The sequence below is a fragment of the Kogia breviceps genome, chromosome 12, assembly GCF_026419965.1.
Source record: "Kogia breviceps isolate mKogBre1 chromosome 12, mKogBre1 haplotype 1, whole genome shotgun sequence".
Taxonomy (NCBI): Eukaryota; Metazoa; Chordata; class Mammalia; order Artiodactyla; family Physeteridae; genus Kogia; species Kogia breviceps.
Window position 1 is genome coordinate 25451075 of NC_081321.1, and position 23601 is coordinate 25474675.

Here is a 23601-nt window from a genome sequence, read left to right on the forward strand (position 1 = left end):
AGAGGTAAGCCTGAAATCACTGGTGGCTATCTTTGCTGTAATATGAGGCTAGCCTTTGAGAATGAAACCAACAGAGGAAAACAGAGTCCAGAGATAGTGAATCACAAATACAATTGCTGGGCACCTATGTCCCACCATGACAGAAGGAAAACCCACCCTGGACTTTTCAGTTATATGAGCCAAGAAATTCCTCTCTTTTGCCTAAGCCAGTTTAGGTAGGATTCTGAGACTTGTAACAGAAAGAGTTCTGACTGATACTCGTAAATACCAACGAGTCTTTCACTCACAGTCTGACCTGGGTTTGCAGAAGCTGAGGCTGAAAGTCCTGCAAAGCCGAACTCTCTCCGGCAATTCCTGAGAACTGTCTTGATTGAAGTGAGAAAACTTATGTTCTTACTTCACTGTCATTTCTGAACTTAATGTAGGTGTGTCTACAATGCCATTTTTTAAAAAAGTAAGCATGATACTCACTGGTCCACTTCCTGCCGTGAGATTCTGGAGAGCTCCCAAAGATGCTTCTTGAGTGTAGTTTCGGACACTCTTGGCGATCAAGGACAAATACATCCGTATCACGATGGAGTGCCACAGCCACTCCACGCCCTTGGGGTTGCTCTTTTCCTCTGGCATTGGCATGTCCTGGTATTGCTAACCACACACATGATGAAATCCAAAATTAATGCCTTCAAAAGTGATTTCTACAATTCCACACCCAAACCAAGAGACCAGAAGTACTGTCTTGTCTAGGGAGAATAATAATTAGCATAATAAGAAGCCCTTAAAATAAAAATGAAAAAGCAAATATGTATAATTTACAATCATTTAACTTTTAGCCCATGATGACTATTTCTCCCTCACAATACCCCATACTCACAACTTTACATTTCACAGCGAGAGAGAATGCAGAGAATTAAGCATTGACTGTTCTAGAATGGTTTTCAGGCTGCTGTTAAGCTAAAAGCTAAATTAGTCACATCCACTCTGAAGATAAGAAAAACAGGCCTCTTCCCTCAGAGTCTTGTGAAGTTGTCCAGGATAGCATCAGGATTCTAAATTTACCAGTTGTTCTCCAAGTTCACATACACCGTGATACTCTGAGGAGTAGGAGAGATCACATTCCTTCTATTTCTTGAAATACCAGTCTGGACAGCAGTCCTTCCTATGTATGGGGTTTGCTTTTAGGATGTACAAGTTTGTTTTTAGAATGTTTAAAGCTGAATGTCAGGGCTGCTTTTAATGTTAAAACAATGCTATGCCACTGGCCATGTGGCATTAAGCTTACTTCTTAACCTGCAGGGCACAGAGCAGTATGGTTTGATGGCTAATAGTGTAAATCTGGGGCCAGATTACCTGGGATTCAATTCCATCTCCTCCACTAATTTGAATTATTCTGAATTAACCTTTCTGTACCTCTGTTTCCTCATCAGTAAATGAGGGTATTAATAATACATACCTCATAAGGTAGATACAAGGATTAAAAAAACTTAAAATAGAGCCTGACATATACTAAGTACTCAGAAACACACATACACACACACACTTATTCTTTCAAAGGCCTCCTCCAACATACCTCTTTTACTTTCCTGCTTCTACTGCCAAAACAACCAATACTTTTGTTGTTGTCAGCCTGGATATTCCGGCTTTGAATATAGATACTCTGGGAATATTTCTCTGGGAGCTCTGCCTCCAGCTGGTAGGAGAGGTTGTGAAGAATGCACACACAGTTCTCTGTGGCCTGAGAAAATAGGACATGAATATTGATCATATACATATAGATATCCCTTTGCAAGTGTTATACCACAGGACCTCTTAGGCTTTAGATCTTACAAGGTTAACTGGATGAAACAAGGTGTGCTTGGACTGCAAGGGTGGCTGGGGGAGTGAAATGAGTACAGCTAGAAAGGCTAGGGCTAAATCATAAATGGTCATGAGTACATGCTAAGAAGTAGAGGCTGAATTTTTTAAAATATTGGGGAGCAGTTCTAGTTTACTTTTAAAGAGTGTTCAGAATAATTTTAGATATTAGGTACATTGTTTAGTAGCCACGTGGACTTGGAAAATAGGAGGAGATACTACTTACAGAGACCAGTCGACTACAATAGTCAGTATAAAAGATGCACAAACTATGACAGCAGTAGTAGCATTAAAGAGGACTGGTTAAACTAAAGAGCATTTCAGAAGTAAAATGCACAAGATTTGTTGTCCAGTGGATGTGGGATGTGAGGGAAGAGAGGAAGTCCAACATTACTCAGGTTTCTATTCTCATTTGGTAGACAGTAGTAATTATTAAGAAGGCTTATACAGACGAGTAAGTTCGGAGATGAGGGAAGAGATGAATTTCACTGCTGAATATGTAGCATTTGGGCTCCTTTCAAATATCCAGACTTGTTAAAACAGTTAGAAATCTGGGTCTGGAAAGTAGAAAAAAAATGGGGCTAGACAGATATTAATATTTATGAGCATGTATGGGAAATCTTAAGCTCAGCAAATGAGTTAATAAATAAAGCCAAACCCCCAAAAAAGCTACTTCAAGAATACTCTGAAGAGTCTTAGTAAGACAAAATAAGTAATTCAATATGAGAGACGTCTAATTCTTGTATCACCTTGTCATCTGGCTGGTAATCTGCAATGGTTCCTCTGACATAATGGACCAGTGAGTCAATCAGTCCATCACACCTTCTCATCACTTTCCTCCCTTCAGGGCCAGCTGAACTCATGTTTCTATCAGGAAGAACAAACAAACAAACAAACGATCAATCATAAGACAGGCTGTGTATCTAACAGGTTTTTGTTTCAAAGTTTCTTCCAAGGGTTCAGAAGACTGGTAAATTTGTCAAAGTATGACAGACTTGTCCTGGGGTCAATAAATCATCAACTGCCTATGGCCATCAAATCTAGACACAACTTGTAAACATATTCATAACACATTATGATGTCAATAAAAGGCTTCTGTCTACTTCATTCCAAGCACCAAGGTCAGAGCATTATTTACTTAATCTTTACACCATTTTGGAGAGGGTATAAATATATGAGGAAAACATTTTGCAGTTAAAAGGAGAACAAATGGCACATTAGCCATGGCAATATACATGTCCAAGTCCCAACTTGTGCCATGCCTTAATTCTAAGTAAATTAAAGCTACTTAAATTCTCTGGGCTTCAGTTTCCTCATTTGTAAATACAGGGTGTTAGACTATATTATTTGGAGGTTTTGTAGGTTTCAGCATAAACTGTTATTGACAAATATTAAATCAAATGATCTAAAATATGATAATTCTTTAATTAAAATGGCAGAGAGATGTCACCAAAAATGCAGTTTTACACTGTGTAAGACCTAAGTTAAAAGCATGACCTATAAACATCTTTGCAATTAGTCTATTTCTTTTAAAAAAATAATAAATTTATTTATTTTATTCTTGGCTGCATTAGGTCTTTGCTGTGGTGTGCGGGCTTCTCACTGAGGTGGCTTCTCTTGTAGTGGAGCACGGGCTCCAGTAGTTGTGCTATGTGGGCCTAGCTGCCCCGCAGCACGTGGGATCTTCCTGGACCAGGGATTGAACCCGTGTACCCTGCATTGGCAGACAGACTCCTAACCATTGCGCCACCAGGGAAGCTCTCTATTTCCAATTTGGCTAAGCCATGACACCTTTCTATAAACAGTGATTAAATCACTGTTTATAGAAACAGTGATATAAGTTGCTTCCTTATAGAGATTGAAGCTTATCAAACACAGCAAAGTAATACATTTAGGGATTATGTTTCAGATTCACATCATGTTTATATTCTGTTATTACTGTTACTATGTTCCTTTGCATTAAGTTCTTCTTGTTGGCATTAACTTTAAAAAAAATTTTTTTTCCCAAAAATGTTAACAGCTCCATCAACAAGAATGGCAAAAGAACAATGCATTCAGGTTTTTAGAATTTTGAGAACCACCCTTATTCCCTTTTGCTAACTTCACTTGCTAAGAACTATTCCTATAAATTTTATCAGACCAATTCCTTTCACTGGTAGGTAGAACATTCTAAGCATTTTTTTTTTTTCAGTTTGCTCCTTTTTAAAAATTGTATTTAGAATGCCTACTTGTTGAAGTTAGCATCATTTTACAGATCATTAGAAAAATTCAATTCTTCTGTCTCTGTAAACATTTATAATAGGTTAGGAATAACAAATTAGAAATGTAATACATTACAGAACAGTTGCCTATGACTATCTGTACATTTACTATGCACCTTAAGGAAAAGAATTCGACTGTGTGCTATACTTACACTGCAGATAACATCCTTTTATTCTATTTTACAAAACTGACCAGTGGTAGTGTTTGAATTTATAAATGGCCATTAAACAGGATATTTAACTTAGATATATAGTTAGCATGCTAAAAAGTGAAAATTTTTCAACTGAAGTTCTGTGGCTCACAGAGCACACTTTTTTGTGTGTATAATGTCTCAGCGTGATTCTGAACATCAAAAGAACTACAATTCTGAGAAATTTTGGGGTAGCATTTTCTTCTTCTTTAAAATAATATATTGCACTAAATGATTTTAAAAAGCTTTTCTGTTTCCAAATACTGTTTTCAATACATTTTGTCAAAGAACAAATGTGCCCAGCATTATATCAAGAACTGCAGGGAACAAGGGAGGAGTATCCAGCATTGCATCCTGCTCCCAGGGAGATCACATCTATAATACTCGACTGTTTTTAACCCATGAAAATGCAATTTCATAATCCAACCAAATAGTTGAGGAGATAAGACAAATACACCTAAAACTAAGGATATACTAATAATTTCGTGGTTGCTGAATTGATACAATGAGTTTTTGATTTTAACAAAATCCCTTCTGTGACTTTGGTTCTCATTCGAGGTTTCTAATGTAATTATCGACGTCCTTATTTTTCACTGTACCTGAAAGACTTTAACACTTAGTCCATTTAAAAAAAAGATAATGAACGGGCTCATAAACTGTAAATAAAACCATTTTTCCTATAGTTTTTTTTTTTTTTTTTTTCAAGAAATGATTATTTGAACCAAGATCCTCTCTCTACTCTCTGAAACCTTTAAGGTCTTGGGATCTTAAGAAGCTTGACAAAACTGAAAAGGCATCTTTTACGGTCTCCTTATTTTACACATGGAGAAACTGAGGACCAAAGAGTTTAAGTTACTTTTCCTGGTGAGATTAAATTGCTGGTGAAGTCAGGATAGGAGAGCTGTTCTTTATTCTGTGCCAAGGGCGGCTCCAGAGTAGAGCAAACCTTACCTAACATTCATTCAGTCTGCCATTTGTTTAGCAAGTACCATATGTTCCCCAACTCCAAGACAACGTTCTCGTATTTTAAAGCTCCCTTTGACCTTTTCAACATCTGGCTTGGAGAAATGGCAGTAGTTTTAAAATTGCTTTGACAAATCAAAAGGTCTCTCTCCCTAGCTAAGCCCACTACATACCTTGCAGATGGATGACTCAGCTTTGTTTAACTTCAAGTCTGTTTATTTTGGGTGAGAATGGTAATTCAATTTGGCAGGACTGCCAGTTCACACACATTAACTGTTGTCTTGTAGTTTGGTATTATCCAGACTCTACTGGCTTGAAATGGGACTTATCAGTGGTTCCTGACAGTTGATACCTTTGCTGACAGAAAGTGCATGGAACCCCACTGCTTCAGTATTTGCTCTTGCATATCAAAAATAGTTCCTACCTTACTCAACTACCCAGAAATATGAATGATAAGGGTGGATTATTTTATAGCAATACATCCATGAATAGAGGTCACTAGTTAGAATGGAATTTGTTATTGTACCACTCTGAAAATAATCAGAAATTATTAGAAAATGATATATTCATCTTAAAGTATTTTTTAACAGCTAATACATAAGTTTTTTGGAATCAGAGAATTAACACGGCTAATCTTAGGCAGAATTGATCCTTTTACACTCTATATCTCCTGAGTCCTGAGAAACATTTATTTATCACTGTTTCCTATATGCAGCCCAACAGATGTTTAATCTGGAAAACTGTCTCAAAACTGTACATGAAATATTATCAAAACAATTATCTTGTTGAAAAGTAAAAAAGAAAGACCATAAAAACCACAGTAGTTACTCAATAAAAGTTGATTATCAGTTACCAATGAACATATTGGAAATGTTTAATTCAGTGTCTATGATATGAATTTGATTAAATGATGAGTTTATTTCCCCTGGTATAATCTAGCAAAAGTCTGAGTAAATATGTGAGTACCTTTTAGGAAATTAGAACCGCACACTGTTGTATACTGAAATTTAAATACCAGGTCCTTGGGGCTAGGGGTTGGGGCCTCAGGAGGAGGTGGGTAGAGAAGGATGTGAACTACTATAAACATAAAAGTAGGACTGTTTCAGAGCTCTTCACCCTCACTGGGCCTGAGTGGGAGGATACCAGCACAAACTGTGGCTTGTGTTTGATATTAAGAAGAATTTTTCTGCTAATATGACTTATAAAGGGTGAGAAAAAAATAGAATCTGAACCTCTGTTATGTCTCTGAACAAAACTTCACATATTTAGGAGGCTTCAGGTGATTTATCTGGAAGAAAATCAGTGATTCCTGACTCTCTCCAGGACCATTTATCTCACACATTCCTGAGTGTCACAATGAAAAGGAGAAAAGAAAACCAAACACCCTGGACCTTGCTAGAATTAAAATAAAGAATTGTCTTTAAGATTAATGACAGTGTGACTAAATCTTAAATTTGTATGGCAAACCAGAGTGAACAGAGTGAAATGATAAGAATAACTGCAATTTAGTGTGTGTGCTAGACATTATTACACTTTGCAAATATTATGTTTATACAAAATTCCTTAAATTAGGGTGTGCTATAATCTCATTCAGAACCCTGACCTATGACTGTTTAAAGTCAGAATTACCTGCTTCTAATGGGATTTTTAATGGCTCTTCCGTAAAAAGTTATCTGTGTGGGGCTACGTGCCATGTAGCCCCACATGTTGTCAAATACAGCTAGTCTGCCAGCACTGGAAGGAAGTTTGTTACAACACAGAATGTCCAAACTTGGGGTATGGACAACTGGCCTGGTGAAATGATGAGCTAATATGAAATGTTTAAAGTAAAAGGCTAGAGTTAGTTACCAGGGCATGAGAATGGCAAGCAATAATAAGGCAGGAGTGAATCTTTTCAAGACATTTCACCAACAAGTAATTCTAAGATACAGAGATTTTTTTTTTTTTTTTAATGGGGCTACTTCTACTAATAGGTGGTTTCCTACTAACATACAATTTACATGTGTATTAATGTGACCTGTCTTAAAAGTCTAACCAGCATACTGAGATAGTGATCACCACAGTGGTTTTAAAAAAATTGTGGCTGTATCTTCATTTTCATCAATAATTATAGGCTTCCTAATACCATGCATTATAAATTATATCCCAAGTGGTACCAGTCAATTAAGTGCTTGGTCCAAGTCCGTTCAAAGACCCAGTAGGTACTTGATAAGACGTGGGCTGATAAGGGGGCATCCTTCTTCCTCTGGTTATTTGAGATTTAGGTCTGGGCTTTTGTTTAACTCTCAGCTGATACATATCAAACAGTTGGGCCCTGTCTGTGATTAACCTAGAGAAAGCAGCAGAGGCAGTTTGTGGTTGCACAGAACAAAAGGAGAGCCTCATTTGAACTGGCAGAGGAACAAAAACTCTATGTCAAAAGAAGGGTTTGTCTGTTACTGAGTCAACATCAGATCCTGCAGGTATCCGCAAACATCAGCCAAAGTCAGCTGTTCGTTCTGCAAAAGGAAGCAACACTGGGAATAGAACAAAGCCATACAACCTACACGTCTTGTTCCTTCCAGGACAAGGAACATCAACTTAATAAAGATGTGTTAGCGTCTATTACACATCAAGAAACTAGAAGGTGTAGGAAGAGAAAAATCTATCCGTAAAAATCCTTTAGTTCTGCTTCCCTACATTTTCAGGTCTTCCAAAAGTATTCCGAGGAGTCAGTTCGGAGCCCCCTGCGCGCGGCACATGGGGCGCCTGAAGGGGGCGGCGGCAGCGGGCGGCGGCGCTTCAGCGGCGCGCTCGGCCGCGCCCCCTCCCGCTCCCCTGCCCCCGCCTCGTCCACGTCCCCCGGCTGTGCGGCCGCCATGGCGTCCAGCGAGCGAGGAGGACGGCACCGACGGCGGCGCCTCGGAGGCCGGCGAGGAGAGGGAGGCCGCGGGCCGGGGCTTGCCGGCCACCGCCTAGCTCACCTTCTACAACGTCGCCGTGACCGCGGGGTGGCCGGTACTAGCTGCTGCCATGGAATAATGACTTTTTATATGGAAAAAGGAACACACAAAGGTTTATAATTTTCCCAGACATCCGCCTTGCTTGAGGTAGTCCAGTGTTTAATTGGAATTGTACCTACTTCTGTGCTTGTAGCTGGGGTCCAAGTGAGTTCAAGAATCTTTATGGTGTGGCTCGTTTCGCACACTATAAAACCAATATAATTTTTTTATCAACCTTATTTCCTGTTGGACTTGCTGGTGAACTTCTTACAATATACGCTGCCTTACCATATGTGAAGAAAACAGGAATGTTCTCGATAAGACTTCTCAATAAATGCAATGTCTCTTGACTACTAGTATTTTCTTCTTATAACCATGGCCTCGTATATACCATTGTTTCCACAACTCTACTTTCATACGTTTCGTCAGAGAAGAAAGGTGCTTCACGGAGAGGTGATTGTCGAAAAGGATGATTAAATGATCCCTACAACAAGGTGCTTTTTCCAGAATAACCAGGATTACTTGAGTCCAAGTTTTAATAACAAGAATAAATAGCTTCATTAAAAAAAAAAAAAAAAGTTCAGCCAGAAATCATCTGGTTGGTCAGCAAGAGTCATTCCCCCTGACTTAGCAGGCTGTTCAAGGTAGAATGTCAAATTCTAGGTAGAATGTCAAATTCCATTTTAAATGAATTATAACAGCAAACTAATTTTAAAAATGTGCCCAGGAGCCACTGGAACTTGAGGAGACATTCTTAACACCTAAAGGAAAAGTTGGTGCTCAGACAGCCTGTACCTCCAAGATAGGCATATGTTTTTTAAAATTTATTTTTTATTGCGGTAACATTGGTTTATAATATTATACAAGTTTCATGTGTACAGCCTGATATTTCTACTTCTGTATACACTACAGCGTGCTCACCACCAAGAACTGTTTTCATCCTTCACCATACAGTTGATCTCCTTTATCCATTTAACCTTTCCCTGCCCCCTTCCCCTCTCCTAAGCACTACTCTGTTCTTTGTATCTATGTGTTTATTTTTGTTAGGTTTGGTTTGTTTACTTATTTTGATTTTTTGACTGTTTTTTATAGGAGTGAAATAATTTTCTACATATGAGTGAAATCATACAGTATTTGTCTTTCTCCATCTGACTTATTTCACTTAGTGTTAGTACCCTCAACGTCCGTGACGGCATAAACTTTAACCACAGGATAGCAACAAAGTCATCAGTGGCTTTATCCAAATATATCAACTCACTTTTTTTTGATGAAGAATTTAAAAAAATTTAATAGTAGTTCTATGACAGTATTGATTTTTTTGGAAAATGAGTTCGAGTGTCATAAGATACGGTTAATAAGACACTACCTTCAATTTAAGATACACAGAATTTTTAAACATGAGGATGCTTTAAAAAAAATCTCTGACAAAAATACACACTTGGTTTCAGCCTAGCGCTGCAGATATTATCTGTTGCAGAGGGAGACAGGACCTTTGTGGAGAGAACTGCCAGATCACCACCCTTACCAAGTGATCAAGCTTGACATCATGGTGGATAATAGGCCAAAAGGATACCATGCTACCCAACAGAAGTACACAGCATCACCCCCGACTTTTCTTACTAAAAAGTTTGACTTGGGCTTCCCTGGTGGCACAGTGGTTGAGAGTCCTCCTGCCGATTCAGGGGACACGGGTTCGTGCCCCAGTACGGGAAGATCCCACATGCAGCGGAGCGTCTAGGCCTGTGAGCCATGGCCGCTGAGCCTGCGCGTCCGGAGCCTGGGCTCCGCAACGGGAGAGGCCACAACAGTAAGAGGCCTGCATACCGAAAAAATAATAATAATAATAATAATAATAATAAAAATAAAAAGTTTGACTTGAATCTAATCATGAAGAAACAATTCAATAAACCCATACTGCTACAGTCTAAAAAAAAAAAAAAAATCTCTTGACAAAGACATTCTTGGGAGTCGTTTTCTGTTCAAGACTCATAAACTGATGCAGAAAAACAAGCAAATACAGTCCTCGATATAATAAAAATTATTCTTGTTTCCTTTGCTGATTCTTCTTCCTCCATATTATCCCTATTCATGTGTTTTCTTTTAACAATTATCCCAGGGGGGCTGGACCCAAAGTAGACAAACGATATTTATGAACTGGTAGGTAAGAATGAAGAATTTCTTTGGCAAATTGAAATGTCAATAATTTCTGTGAAGTACAACTTTTAATCTGGGCCTACCTGCTAAGGACACGAATAATATAGTGGAAAATTTACTCTGAAGAGTGGGGACCTTTGCAAGGGGGCTGCTTAACATTTCTAATGAGACATATTCTTTAAAACATTGGATTCAGGGAGACCAGAGAGGGGTGACCAGGTAATCATGGCCATATTTGCTTCGTTTGTTTGATTTGTCTGCTTTAACAACTTAATTATCGTTGAGAGATTTAAAAATAATGACCTAGAACCCCTGAGGCTTAGTTTATAAAAGTTACTTTTAAAAATCACTTATAGCTTTTAAAATTACTTAAAGAGAAACTTAAATAATTTAACTCATTAAGCCACGTTTGTTTGTATATCTAAAATATTCAATGTATAAAATGTGATTATGACCAACAGTAATATGACTAGAAATACTGCCAATTCCATTATTTATGGACTTCATATTGGTTATGTTTATACATCAAATGTGAAGAGTTTAAATAATTAACCAAATAACTGAGGCTGAGGTTGATAATTTAACTTATTTCTGGAAAAGTCAATTCTCCAGACTGGACTATCTGGATACTTCTATCAGGTTTCTGTGTTGTTTACACTGTCTCAGCTAACATTCTTCTAGTTTATGTTAAACTATTTTCTAGAAGTAAATAACCACACATTTAGATTATGGTTTTAAAAAATATATACACTACCAAACGTAAAATAGATAGCTAGTGGGAAGCAGCCGCATAGCACAGGGAGATCAGCTCGGTGGTTTATGACCACCTAGAGGGGTGGGATAGGGAGGGTGGGAGGGAGGGAGATGCAAGAGGGAAGAGATATGGGAACATATGTATATGTATAACTGATTCACTTTGTTATAAAGCAGAAACTAACACACCATTGTAAAGCAATTATACTCCAATAAAGATGTTAAAAAAAAAAAAAGTCTGGCCTGCTTTTAAATCTATAGTCTTACAAAAAAGGAAAATACTTATTTGACAATAAGGGAAATTAGACTCTCATTTAATTATCTAATTCTTAATTATTTAAATAACTAAATAGGATTATGCACAGACACAGACCAGATAAATCCTTTTCTGTTAGGAGTATTTAGAATGAGGGATAACTGAGCAAAGGTAAATAGAATGAAAAGCATAATTAAGGAAATTCAGATTCAGCAAAGTTCTGAAGTTTGATATCCAGATATACATAAAAAATGAAATTCAGGAACACAATGACATGTTTTGTTGTGCAGTAGATAGATATAATTGAATATATTAAAAATCTACATGGAGATATTATTTTTCCAGAAAGTAGTTGGTATTGATATTACCAAAAAACTTGCCCGTAACCCAGAGGCTCAACAGGATTAAGGCTGATAATTCTACCTTTTCTTTCTAAATGTACAGTTTTCTTCCTCTGACCACTCCCCACCTTAGCTAGATTTATCATAAGTGACAATGGAAGTTTCTGTTAAGACACCATAAATTTTAGTACAAATAACTATATTACACATTCATTAAAATACATTTACTACATTATGACACATATAGGAAAGAGTGAAGTTTAAGTCGCTTGCAAGAGAAATGCATTACCAATTGCTTTTCCTCTTCAACTGGCATAAAATATAATTAAGAAAAAGGAGTATATTTCATAACGTTTTATAGTAATGTTTTGTCATTTTGTCCTATTATCCCAAACAAAATGGCAAATTCTGGGGTGGCCTTTACAATGCAGAAACAGTTGTGTGTTTTTTAACTTTAATTTATACTGGAGCAGGGTTGATTAACAACGTTGTGTTAGTTTCAGGTGTACAGCAAAGTGATTCAGTTACACACATACATGTATCTAGTCTTTTTCAAATTCTTTTTCCATTTAGGTTGTTATAGAATATTGAGGAGAATTCCCTGTGCTATACAGGAGGTCCTTGTTGGTTATCTACCTTAAATATAGCAGTGTCAGTCCCAAACTCCCAATTTATCCCTCCCCTCCACCCTCTCTCCCATAACCATAAATTGGTTCTGTAAGTCTGTGAGTCTGAGAAACAGTTGTTAATCAGATTGTGGTGATAAGATTAAGGCAGCAAGTTTATAAGGCTTTCTCATAAGCAAATGGTTAACAAATAATAGGAGTTTAGGAAAACAACTTTTCAGCGTTTTGTGAATTCATATTTTTAATGACCATATTGAAAAAGGATAGAGATGAACTAGTGATAGCACGATGAGCTAAAGATTGAGAGGGACATTCAAACAGCTACTTTTCCTTTACCAACTCCTTAAATGTGACTCTCTCCAGTCAACATTTTTTCCCAATCCCTAGGCAACATCAGTTAAGCAACTCAATGCCTGCATAACAGTCTTTTCAAACCTCTTCTACACTTCTTATCAAACGGACTGTGATAATCTCTTCTGGTGCCTTTCCCCCACTAAAACTGGAGTTCCTCCAGGGCAAAGATAGGTCCCATTCCCCTTTGAAATTTCAGAAATTTAAACAGTGCTTTGGATACAGCAGGCACTCAAGTACTGGAAAGGACTGGATAAGAGCAAGAGGGAAGACAGACCAAGTGGTAAAATCCCAAGAAGGCTGGATTAGTTGCTTTTCTCAAATTTCTGATAACTGCTTCTATTATTGTGGAAGGGTCACTAGTACTTAATTTCTTCAACTGAAGAATGAGACTGCTAACAGAGGCTTTCTCAGAAGAGTCTGTGTTTGGCCTGAAGTGTTTTCCAGAACTTTGAATGTCACTGCTCCTGGGGTAGGCATTTCTTTCCATTCTCTAGTCTGATAGCAGCCCAAAGTCTCACACCTGTCCACTTAAGTGCCTGTCTGACCCCTGGAGGCATTTTAAGTTCTGACCTCTAAATTGTTTCCACCTCTTCCCTTTTAAGAGAACAAAGACTGAGGTAAGAAAGGAAAGAAGGAAAGAAGGTTAAGAGAAGGAAAAACCGTGAGAACCAAATGGAAGAACGGAGAAATAATGATAAATCTTTGGTAGGAATTTTGAACATACACCCTGATAAGGACCACTGGTTTTATGTCACATCCAAAGGTGTCCCCAAAGTATGGCAATTAGTGAGGTGGAACATAGAGAATTGACAGCCATGTCACACCAATTCCCAACGAGTTACCCATACTAAATTGACAAACAGGCTCGCAATAAGTACGTGTAGGAAGGGTGTACAATCAAAGAAGGCAGCTAATGCTCTTTGGTAATTTACAATTCTATGGTTGTCACGTAAGTCTTTTGCAGTTTGAAATGTTTGGAAGAGTATCCTACTAATCAAAATAAATTATTAAATATTTTAACTGTTATACTTCTTGTCCTAAGTAAATAAAAATAATTTTGAAAAAAGGAATGGGGCATTTTAGTAGGTTTTCTCCACCCAAAAAAAAAAGGCGGAGTGGGTAATGCTGATGCTTCATAGTACCTTCCAAGAAAACAAAGGAAATCTTTCTTCTTTGAAAAGAGATATGTAAGGAGAAATATGCCTTTACCCTAATTATCCACATCTTGATGTTAATCAACTAATGGAAATTCAGTGCCAGCGGTATGCCAATTTAACAACCAGCTTTCTGGGGTGGTGGAGTGGGGAGAGCTCTGATTTGTAGCATTTGCCAATTTCTATAGTGTAAATACTCCTACCATGGCTGATTTCAAGCTACCAACATGATGTCACTGAATGTGGACGTATGAGGAGATCCTGACAACTGCTCTTGACGGCTCTAGCACAAATTAGAGTGTATCAATTTATTTTTCCTCTCCTAACTTGGATTTTATTATTCATTATGCTGGCATAGTGTTTAAGAAAAAAATTGAAACGTGCAATGAACATTGTTTTCCCTATTGCAAAATTTGTATCACCTGTCAGTGAGTAACTTTAGTCATGAAAAGTATGTAATTCCAAAGGAATTACCTAAAGAAAGCACCAAGGCCCACGGTAAATGCTGTGGCAGGCAGATGCTAATTCTGTAGAAAAATGATCTGATACCTGACAGATATGGTGTATCTGACAGTTTTCGAAGGATAAGCTGTGCATGTTCTCTTGTCTGAATGCGATCGCACTGTAGCAGCTCCAGGTGGGCAGAACTGGAGTCACTGTCACAAGTTCATTAATGAAGCAAAGATTTTACCTGCTGAGCAGACTCACTCTGTACCACTGCTATAAAAAGACCAGGGAAGTCCCTCTCAGAACTGATCTCACTGTCAAGTTAGTAAAGGGACAAAGTCACTGGTCTATGCAGAAATTCTACTTCAAAGTAGATTGAAGGAATTTAGCTACACTAACCTAAGTCAACACAACGCCCAAAATACTACTCATGTTGCCAGTTCACTGTTGGCTCTACACCCAGTGGCGGAGGCCATACCTCCAATGAACTTGTAGCAGTTACAATATTTGCTAACATTTATTTTTATGTAGTTAAGATTCATTCTTATTAGAGCTGGTCAACACCTGTCTTAAAATCTTTTTAGAGTAACTTGGAGTCAGAAATAAGCAACTATTCAGAAAATAGCTCTATTGTCGTGAAAATTGAGACTATTTGATTACAGGTTCCCTACAGGTCCCTTTCTTTTTTTTTTTTTTTGCGGTACGCGGGCCTCTCACTGTTGTGGCCTCTCCTGTTGCACAGCACAGGCTCCGGATGCGCAGGCTCAGCGGCCATAGCTCACGGGCCCAGCTGCTCCGCGGCATGTGGGATCTTTCCAGACCGGGGCACGAACCCGTGTCCCCTGCATCGGCAGGCGGATTCTCAACCACTGCGCCACCAGGGAAGCCCAACAGGTCCCTTTCTAACTCACATCTCCTTACTGACTTTTATACTCATTGTGACAACATCTACCCGAAGTTGTCTACAAAGCCATCTCCTCTCTTGGAAAGACCTCAGAGTTCTTATGCTTTCTATCTTCTCTGTTAATAGGAAATGTAGTGCAGAGTTCCACTTGCATAGAACTCTTAAAAAAAAAAAAAACAAAACACAACACTGAAATGCAGACACAATGCCCATAATGAGACCTGAACGTGACTGTACACTGGCCTACCTGACCCTGCGAGGTTGCAAGACTGTGAAGGGCAGAGGCTTAATCCATAGCAAAGCAGCCTGTAGACATGTGACTAATATCAACATATCCAGCACAATAATGAAGAGCTTGGCCCTGGAGACAGCCTTCCTGGATTAGAATTCCAGCTTTGTCTCTTACTAGCTGTATGATGTTGGGAAAATCTCTTAACCTCTCTGAGCTCCAGTTTCCTTATCTATAAAATGAAGGCCTACTTTACAAGGGTTGCTCTGAGAATAAACTGAGGAAATCCTCATAAAGCATTCTGAACAGTTTTTACAATGTAAATATTAGCTATTATTATTATAAATTAGATATACAGATGAAATAAGAATAGATATTTTAGTAAGCAAATACTATGATGCTCAATTTCCCCAATATTTTGCAATATTCTGCTTCTGAAAGTAGTTCAAATCAGTGGTTTGGACTGACTTTGCTAACACTGTTTAAAATGGTGTCCTTATGACGGGAGTGGATTCAGGCAATAACATACCTGAAAAATGTGTGCCAACGAGGGCACTGCTTCACCCAAACCATGCAAGTCTGTTATTCCTTGTTCATAAAAGGAGACTACAGGAAAAGATCTGTAACCAACATCTTTATTTTTAGATTTCCACCTTCCCAATACACCTTTCATGTTGATATTATAATTATTCTTCTTCATGCAGAACTTATGTTTATATCCTCCCCACACTACTAACTTTGCTTACAGAAGAAAAATATTAACTCCTTAACATGATTTATAAGGCCCCCTCAGTCTGGCTTTAGCTAATGTTTCCAACTTCTGTTTGATTACTTTCCATCACAAATTTGATACCTTGCCAGACAATGATTATCCACCTAATTCGTAATGGATTTTCATTTGCTCACTCGTTCATTACTCATTTCACTCAAATACTTTACACTTGCTTACTATTATGTCAGAAACCTTGCTATGTGCTAGGAATTAGAGATTAGAAAAATGCATAGGCTTAGCTCTTAGAGTTCACAATCTAATAAAATAAAAAAGGTATGTAAACAACTTCCCATAAAAATAGTAATGTAATACAAAGTCTGTACAGAGGTGACTTACCTGTAAAAAGTCCTGTTTGAATTCTTAAAAACAAGTAATGGCTTTTGCCTGAGGCAGGAAAATGTTTTACAGAAAAGATAAACTTTATCTTTGCTATTATATGATTAGGAGATTAAGTAATCAGTAGACAGATAATAGAAAATGTTTACCAGGTAGTAAAATTGAATAAAACCTTGACTATATGAAATTACCTATAATATCTAAGGAAAACAAGTACTTTGTAGGTTGCTTGTACTTTGGGTATGTTTGCAGGAAAATGGGAAGTAAGATTGTAAAGAAGGTTGTGGATGGACTGAGAAAGGTTGCATATGCTGTAATTGAGGAAGGTGTCTTCTATTTTTGTTTTGTTTGTCCAGCAAGTGTTCCCCTCCCTCTTGCTACTTTAACAGACCTTGTTGCCATTGTTGCCATGAAGCAAGTATCTGATCCAGGTCTGGTCAATCTAGGGGACAGAGGCTCAAATGATACACACCTTTCAGAGGCAGGGTCAGGGTTAAACCTTCCAGGATATTGACATTTAAAGAAAGAAGTTTAGGGGCTTCCCTGGTGGCGCAGTGGTTGAGAGTCCGCCTGACGATGCAGGGGACACGGGTTCGTGCCCCGGTCTGGGAGGATCCCACATGCCACAGAGCGGCTGGGCCCGTGAGCCATGGCCACTGAGCCTGCGCTCCACAACGGGAGAGGCCACAGCAGCAAGAGGCCCGAGAACCTCCAAAAAAAAAGTTGAGGCTAACTTTTCTTCCTCCTGCATGTTTCTATTTCCTCTTGGTTTACTGGCATCTGACAGCCCAGGGGAGAAAACATTTCTAGCATTTTTTTCATCCCAATATTTAGAAATGCTGATCAAACTAACGTTTTTTTGTAAGCTATTCTTGTGGCAAGACCTTCTATCCTTCTAGGCTTTGTTGCCTATTTAAAAACAGCAGGTTCAAAACTATTTTTTTAATCATGTCATTAAATTATATTTTTGTGAATATATAGCATGGAACCTGGCTTAAATCCTGTGAGACAGGGAAGGCCAGTGTGCCTGGACTTCTAGGTGTTCGGACTGGATTTCTAGTTTCTTTATTGGAAGACATGCTCTCTCTCATGAGCTAATGTGGGTAGCTTCTGGAATCAAACATGTCTGGAAAAGATACTTTTTTTTTACATTGTGCTTCTAGTATTTAGAGTGATCTTTATAATTTTTACCATATCTCCAGGTAATTGGGTAGAGTTTTAGACAGATCTGGATGCACTATTTAAAGTGTACAGAGAAAAGGTTGAGGGCGGTTGTAGAGTGGTATTACCTTAGGCATCCTGTGACATTGTAGAATATATCAAAATCGAGCAAGCCATTTGCTTTGGGGTAGTCTCCTTCTGGCCACCCCGAAAAGGGGATGATGATATTCTCAGTCAGGATAAGCAAGGCTTCTGTTACCATGAGATTCTTAAGTCTGTCATTAGAGGACAAATTCCACAGCAAACCTAGAAAAGCAAAGAGTGCCATCAAAACAGTGCAGGGGTGGGTCAAAATGACTGCTGAAAAGATCAGTTAAGACCATCAACCCTAGAGCTATAGATAGTTATAAAAGGAAAAAAAAAAAACAACAAACAACGTAGGGGGAGACAGCCCTTTCCCAAGGGAAAGAACCTGTTTAGACCTCATTAGATGGCAATGGAAGCTGTTCCATAAGAATAATTAAAAAAAAAATATATATATATATATATGTATACTAGTGGTGAGACAATGGAATATTACTCAGCCATAAAAAGAAACGAAATTGAGTTATTTGTAGTGAGGTGGATAGACCTAGAGTCTGTCACACAGAGTGAAGTAAGTCAGAAAGAGAAAAACAAATACCGTATGCTAACACATATATATGGAATCTAAAAAAAAAAAAAAAAAAATGGTCATGAAGAACCTAGGGGCGAGACGGGAATAAAGACACAAACCTCCTAGAGAATGGACTTGAGGACACAGGGAGGGGGAAGCGTAAGCTGGGACAAAGCGAGAGTGGCATGGACATATATACACTACCAAACGTAAAATAGATAGCTAGTGGGTACGCGGGCCTCCCACCGCTGTGACCTCTCCCGCCGCGGAGCACAGGCTCCGGACGCGCAGGTCCAGCGGCCAGGGCTCACGGGCCCAGCAGCTCCGCGGCATGTGGGATCTTCCCGGACCGGGGCACGAACCCGTGTCCCCTGCATCGGCAGGCGGACTCCCAACCACTGCGCCACCAGGGAAGCCCTAGATAGCTAGTGGGAAGCAGCCGCATAGCACAGGGAGATCAGCTTGGTGGTTTGTGACCACCTAGAGGCGTGGGATAGGGAGGGAGACACAAGAGGGAAGAGATATGGGGACGTATGTATATGTATAACTGATTCACTTTGTTAGAAAGCAGAAACTAAGACACCATTGTAAAGCAATTATACTCCAATAAAGATGTTTAAATATATATATATGTATACACACACATATACATACAGAAGAGAGAGAGAAAGAGAACTTAGACAATGTAAAACTATACATGTTTAATCAAGAACATAAATGAATGCCAAAAATCCTGATTGCTGTTTCTCTTAAAAGACCCTACCACAGGGCTTCCCTGGTGGCGCAGTGGTTGAGAGTCCGCCTGCCGATGCAGGGGACGCGGGTTCGTGCCCCGGTCCGGGAAGATCCCACATGCCACGGAGCGGCTGCGCCCGTGAGCCATGGCCGCTGAGCCTGAGCGTCCGGAGCCTGTGCTCCGCAATGGGAGAGGCCACGACAGTGAGAGGCCCGCGTACGGGGGGGCTGGGGGGGGGATGAAAAAAAAAAAAAAAGACCCTACCACAAAGCTGACCTCATTAGTATAATAAATTCTGGGCTCACCAACAGGAAAGCTTGAAATGATCCTGTTGTAATTAAGAGTTCAGCATTTTAAAAGTCATAGTTTTCTCCCTTAGATACATACACATCTAAGGACATCTCTGCCTGCCTCCTGCTCCCTACGACCTGCAATTCCCACCTGACATTTGCCTTCCAATAATAGCAGGAAGAGCCTCTAGAAAGCTTTTGCCTATGCCTGTCAACAGTAGGCTGCTCAACATCACCAATTAATATTTATTAACTCCTACCCAATGGCAGACTTTATGTCCTCCCAGAATTTATGCTGGCTCTACCTCATCTACTTCTTATATTACAGTTTGGCAGAGAAGGAGAGACAAGAGCATTTTATCTACCTGCCAGCTTGTATGGCCTAAGTATTGGTCTAAGACCGGTACCACATTTACTCACTTAACTTTCCTATTCCTCTTGAATCCCCTCCACCCCCAATTAAAAAGAAAGGCCATATAAGCCAACTCAGGAAGAAATTAAGATAACAGGATACTGTATTTCCCAGGGCATTTGTGAGACAGGGACTGAAGCTGGGTACTGAGAGAGAATACAAAGTGGCATATACACTTAGGATTTGTTTTTCTCACAAATTTGGTGCTCAAATACCTCTGGTTCAGTGGAAGGACTATACCCCTATTGCTTGCTATTCCAGTGACTCCCGGCAGGTGTCAAGTTGCTTTGCCATCATTCATTCTTCAGTAAGTTACTCTAACTCGCTGTCATCCAGGAAAGGAGAAACAGAGAGGGGACTGAAAGAAGGGATCTTCATTTTCTTCCTATTTCTGCCCCCACCGCCCAGTCAGTTAATTCTTACCTCTTAAATTTACTGCTTCATCTGCATGAAGGACAGAGGAAGCACAGACATACAGGACAAGTCCACTTTATGATAAAAGCAAACATGGTGGTCCTGCCAGAATTACATGGTGATATCACCTCCCCTGATATTAATGACTGAAATAATAGTCTGTATGGTTAAAGCTTAGTAGTTAATCAACCATACTTGTATTTGGCCCATCAGTTAGAACACTCTAGGCCTAATGTAGTCTTTTGGGCTTAAACAGTTTACTTAGTGTACAAGTAACTAATTTTTAAAATAACCAAATTTCCACCATAGCTTACATCTAGCTGCCATTAGACAGAGCAATGCTGGGTCTAGAGCTTCTTGAGGACTAGAATCCTGGCTGATGAGAAGGTCTTTTCCCCGATCAAACCGGCATTTGGGGTTAGTCACGAGCAGCGTCCCCGCCGCCACAGGTTTTGCAACACAATGACTTCATGGGTCACACCTCATCTTAAGAGGCCCTGGAGGGGGACAGACAGAATAAAACTCCAAAAACTCCTAAGGTGGTCGAAAACAATTGAAAGGCAGGTCTGAGGTTGAGTTTTGGTTACTAAGCTACAAAAGAAAGATAAAAAGAGAAGAAAGAAAAGAAAAAAACAAGCTTCCTGTTCTAAATAAGCAAACAAATTAACAGTCTCTGCCTGTCAGAGGCTTAAAACTGTGAAGCTTATAATGATATTTCCTCTCTTTAAAAAGGACCACACAGAGCACTCAAAGGAAAAGTACACCTTACAATAAAAACCAGAGAGGATTAGTTTGAACAAAGCAAGTGGAATTTTCCTCCAACAGTCAATGTCCTTTGTAGCTTGTCATGCTGTATTATTTCTACAGAAGTGTAAGGTTTGGGAAGTTTTAGTATAATTTTTGAATTTTTAATGTAGGATATTGTACAGAAATGTCATGCTTGCCAAATTTCTGTATGGTACAAAGCTAAGGAAGAGCTGAAATGTTCACTAGAGATTTGGGATTGTACTTATACACACACACCATCACACACATACATACAAATTCAATAAAAGACCAATTACAAATTGGGAAAATGTGCATGCCGATATGGGACAAAGGGTTAAATACCATTAATATACAGAGTTCTTATAAATTATTAAAAATTCAATTACTAGTAGAAAAATTAACCCAAAGCTAAAAGAGTCTAATATACATAGGAATGCAGGCTCTCCAGTAACTAAAGAAATGCAAATTCAACAACTACATATCATTTTCTGTGGCTACAGAAGACAAAACCAGACCAATGTGCGGAAATTCTGAGGAAGGAGATTTTGGTTCAGTGAAAGTATAAGCTTCTAAGACAGCTCTGAAGAAAACAGAAAGATCTGCTTATAAGATCCAGCACTATCACTGGAGCCAATAAAAAAATGAGCTCATCCTTTATCAAAATATCGACAAGGGGGTTTAATCTTAAAACTAGAGTGTTCGAAGAGACTAAGTCACCAAATGAGCCCAGTGACAAATTAGAATCACATATTCCTGGACCACACCACAAATTTACCAAGCCTGACTCCCAGGATGAATTCCAGGAATTTATACTTTAAATATGATTCCAATTTCTCTCATTGGGAAATTAATGGTTTAGATGACCCTAAATAGATGTCCCTTTCAATGATTAGATTCTATATTCCCTGATACTGTATTATATTTAGGGTTTGGATTTTCATTTGTTTCACCTTTAACTTCCAGTCAATTTAATCATAATGCCTAAATTTCTATTATTATAGTTCTTTGTTGTAGCTGTTCTGTCTGTAATTTTCTATCACCAAGGTCTCATTCTAGCCAAAAAGAAGGGGAACTGGATTCTGGTAAGGGATATACTTTGAATAATTAGTAATTATAAGAAAGATAATGATAACTGCATTATCTAGAAACTTATTGCCAATTGATATCTACAAAATGCAGCTACCTAGTAAAGGGATTTAATAGATATTGAAACCCATGTTTTATTAATATTGCTCTTTAGGACTGGAAATATAGTTATTTAACTAAATCTGTATAATGTTTAGTAGCAAAACCTGTAAATTTTATGATTAAATCTTCAAGGAGGAGCAGGAGGAGGAGGAGAAGTGGTTCTTCTTATTTTTTTGTTGTTGTTGTTGCGGTACGCCGGCCTCTCACTGCTGTGGCCTCTCCCGTTGAGGAGCACAGGCTCCGGACGCGCAGGCTCAGCGGCCATGGCTCACGGGCCCAGCTGCTCCGCGGCATGTGGGATCCTCCCGGACTGGGAGTCCCCTGCATCGGCAGGCGGACTGCGCCACCATGGAAGCCCTGTCTTTTTTTTTTTTTTTAAGAGCTTTTTTTCTTTTTTTTTCTTTTTTTTTTTTTGCGGTATGCGGGCCTCTCACTGTTGTGGCCTCTCCCGTTGCGGAGCGCAGGCTCAGTGGCCATGGCTCACGGACCCAGCCGCTCCGCGGCAAGTGGGATCTTCCCGGACCAGGGCACAAACCCGTGTCCCCTGCATCGGCAGGCGGACTCGCAACCACTACGCCACCCGGGAAGCCCCCAAGTGGTTCTTTTTAAACTTGTTTTTCAAAATTATCACAGAGCAGGAGGAATACGTTTTTGCAATTTCCCTTGCATGGATATACTCCTCCTTTCACCTAACTTCTCTAAGTCTTAGCTGGAATATCACATTATAGCAAAGGCCATTTATTCAAAACTATAAATAAACCCAAGGTACCTTATTGCACCATTACAAATGCAGACTAAAATAATTATACATTTAAAGAACGTGCATAATGAATATTTTATATAGTAAAATGTTTTCACATTTTATGGAAATACAGAAATCCAATTAAATATTTTCATAAAATTTGCAGAGCTCAATATGCATTTTCAACATTGACAATCATCCCCTGACTCTTCTTTATGCAATTTGCAGAAGAGGGACAATACCCTACTTCATTCTTATCATGACCTGTTTTAACCCAAGGCAGAGCCCTACTCACTCCAGTTAAGTGCTCATTATTCAGTGACCTTAAAGATGAACTTTTGAGACTACTATGTACTGTCCTCATTTCAACTAAATATACTACCACACTCACTTGGTAAGGGAGGGGGAACACACTCATGGGAGGAAAGTCTTTGATCCTGAAGTCTTTTCTTCAGAAGAGGGAAAAGCTTCCCTCCTAGGCTGGTACTGAACATGCCAGAAAAGTTAAGTGAGTTGACTTTCTTTCCCAGCGAACAAAGCTCTGGTGCTGAGCTTTTCTCATGCATATATAGAAGCAGATGGTTTATTTTTTTATATCCTGGCCAGAAAAGTCAGGGTCTTATCTGAAAACACACCCGATTCTCCCATTTGTGTGTAATCTA

At 39.0% G+C, this 23601-nt stretch overlaps 1 protein-coding gene and 1 pseudogene across 1 annotated transcript in view; one reads left to right on the forward strand and one right to left on the reverse strand.

The window, feature by feature from the left end:
• LOC131766497 (very-long-chain (3R)-3-hydroxyacyl-CoA dehydratase 1 pseudogene) overlaps nucleotides 1–8767 on the forward strand; it is a 49358-nt pseudogene extending 40591 nt beyond the window's left edge.
• PKP2 (plakophilin 2) overlaps nucleotides 1–23601 on the reverse strand; it is a 78609-nt gene that overhangs the window by 12765 nt on the left and 42243 nt on the right. Inside the window, exons 6-9 of the mRNA XM_059080866.2 lie at nucleotides 17863–18040; nucleotides 2601–2718; nucleotides 1568–1732; nucleotides 472–645 (exon numbers count right to left, since the gene is read on the reverse strand). Coding sequence (XP_058936849.1) covers nucleotides 472–645; nucleotides 1568–1732; nucleotides 2601–2718; nucleotides 17863–18040 — 635 coding nt within the window. The remainder of the gene's footprint in view (nucleotides 1–471; nucleotides 646–1567; nucleotides 1733–2600; nucleotides 2719–17862; nucleotides 18041–23601) is intronic.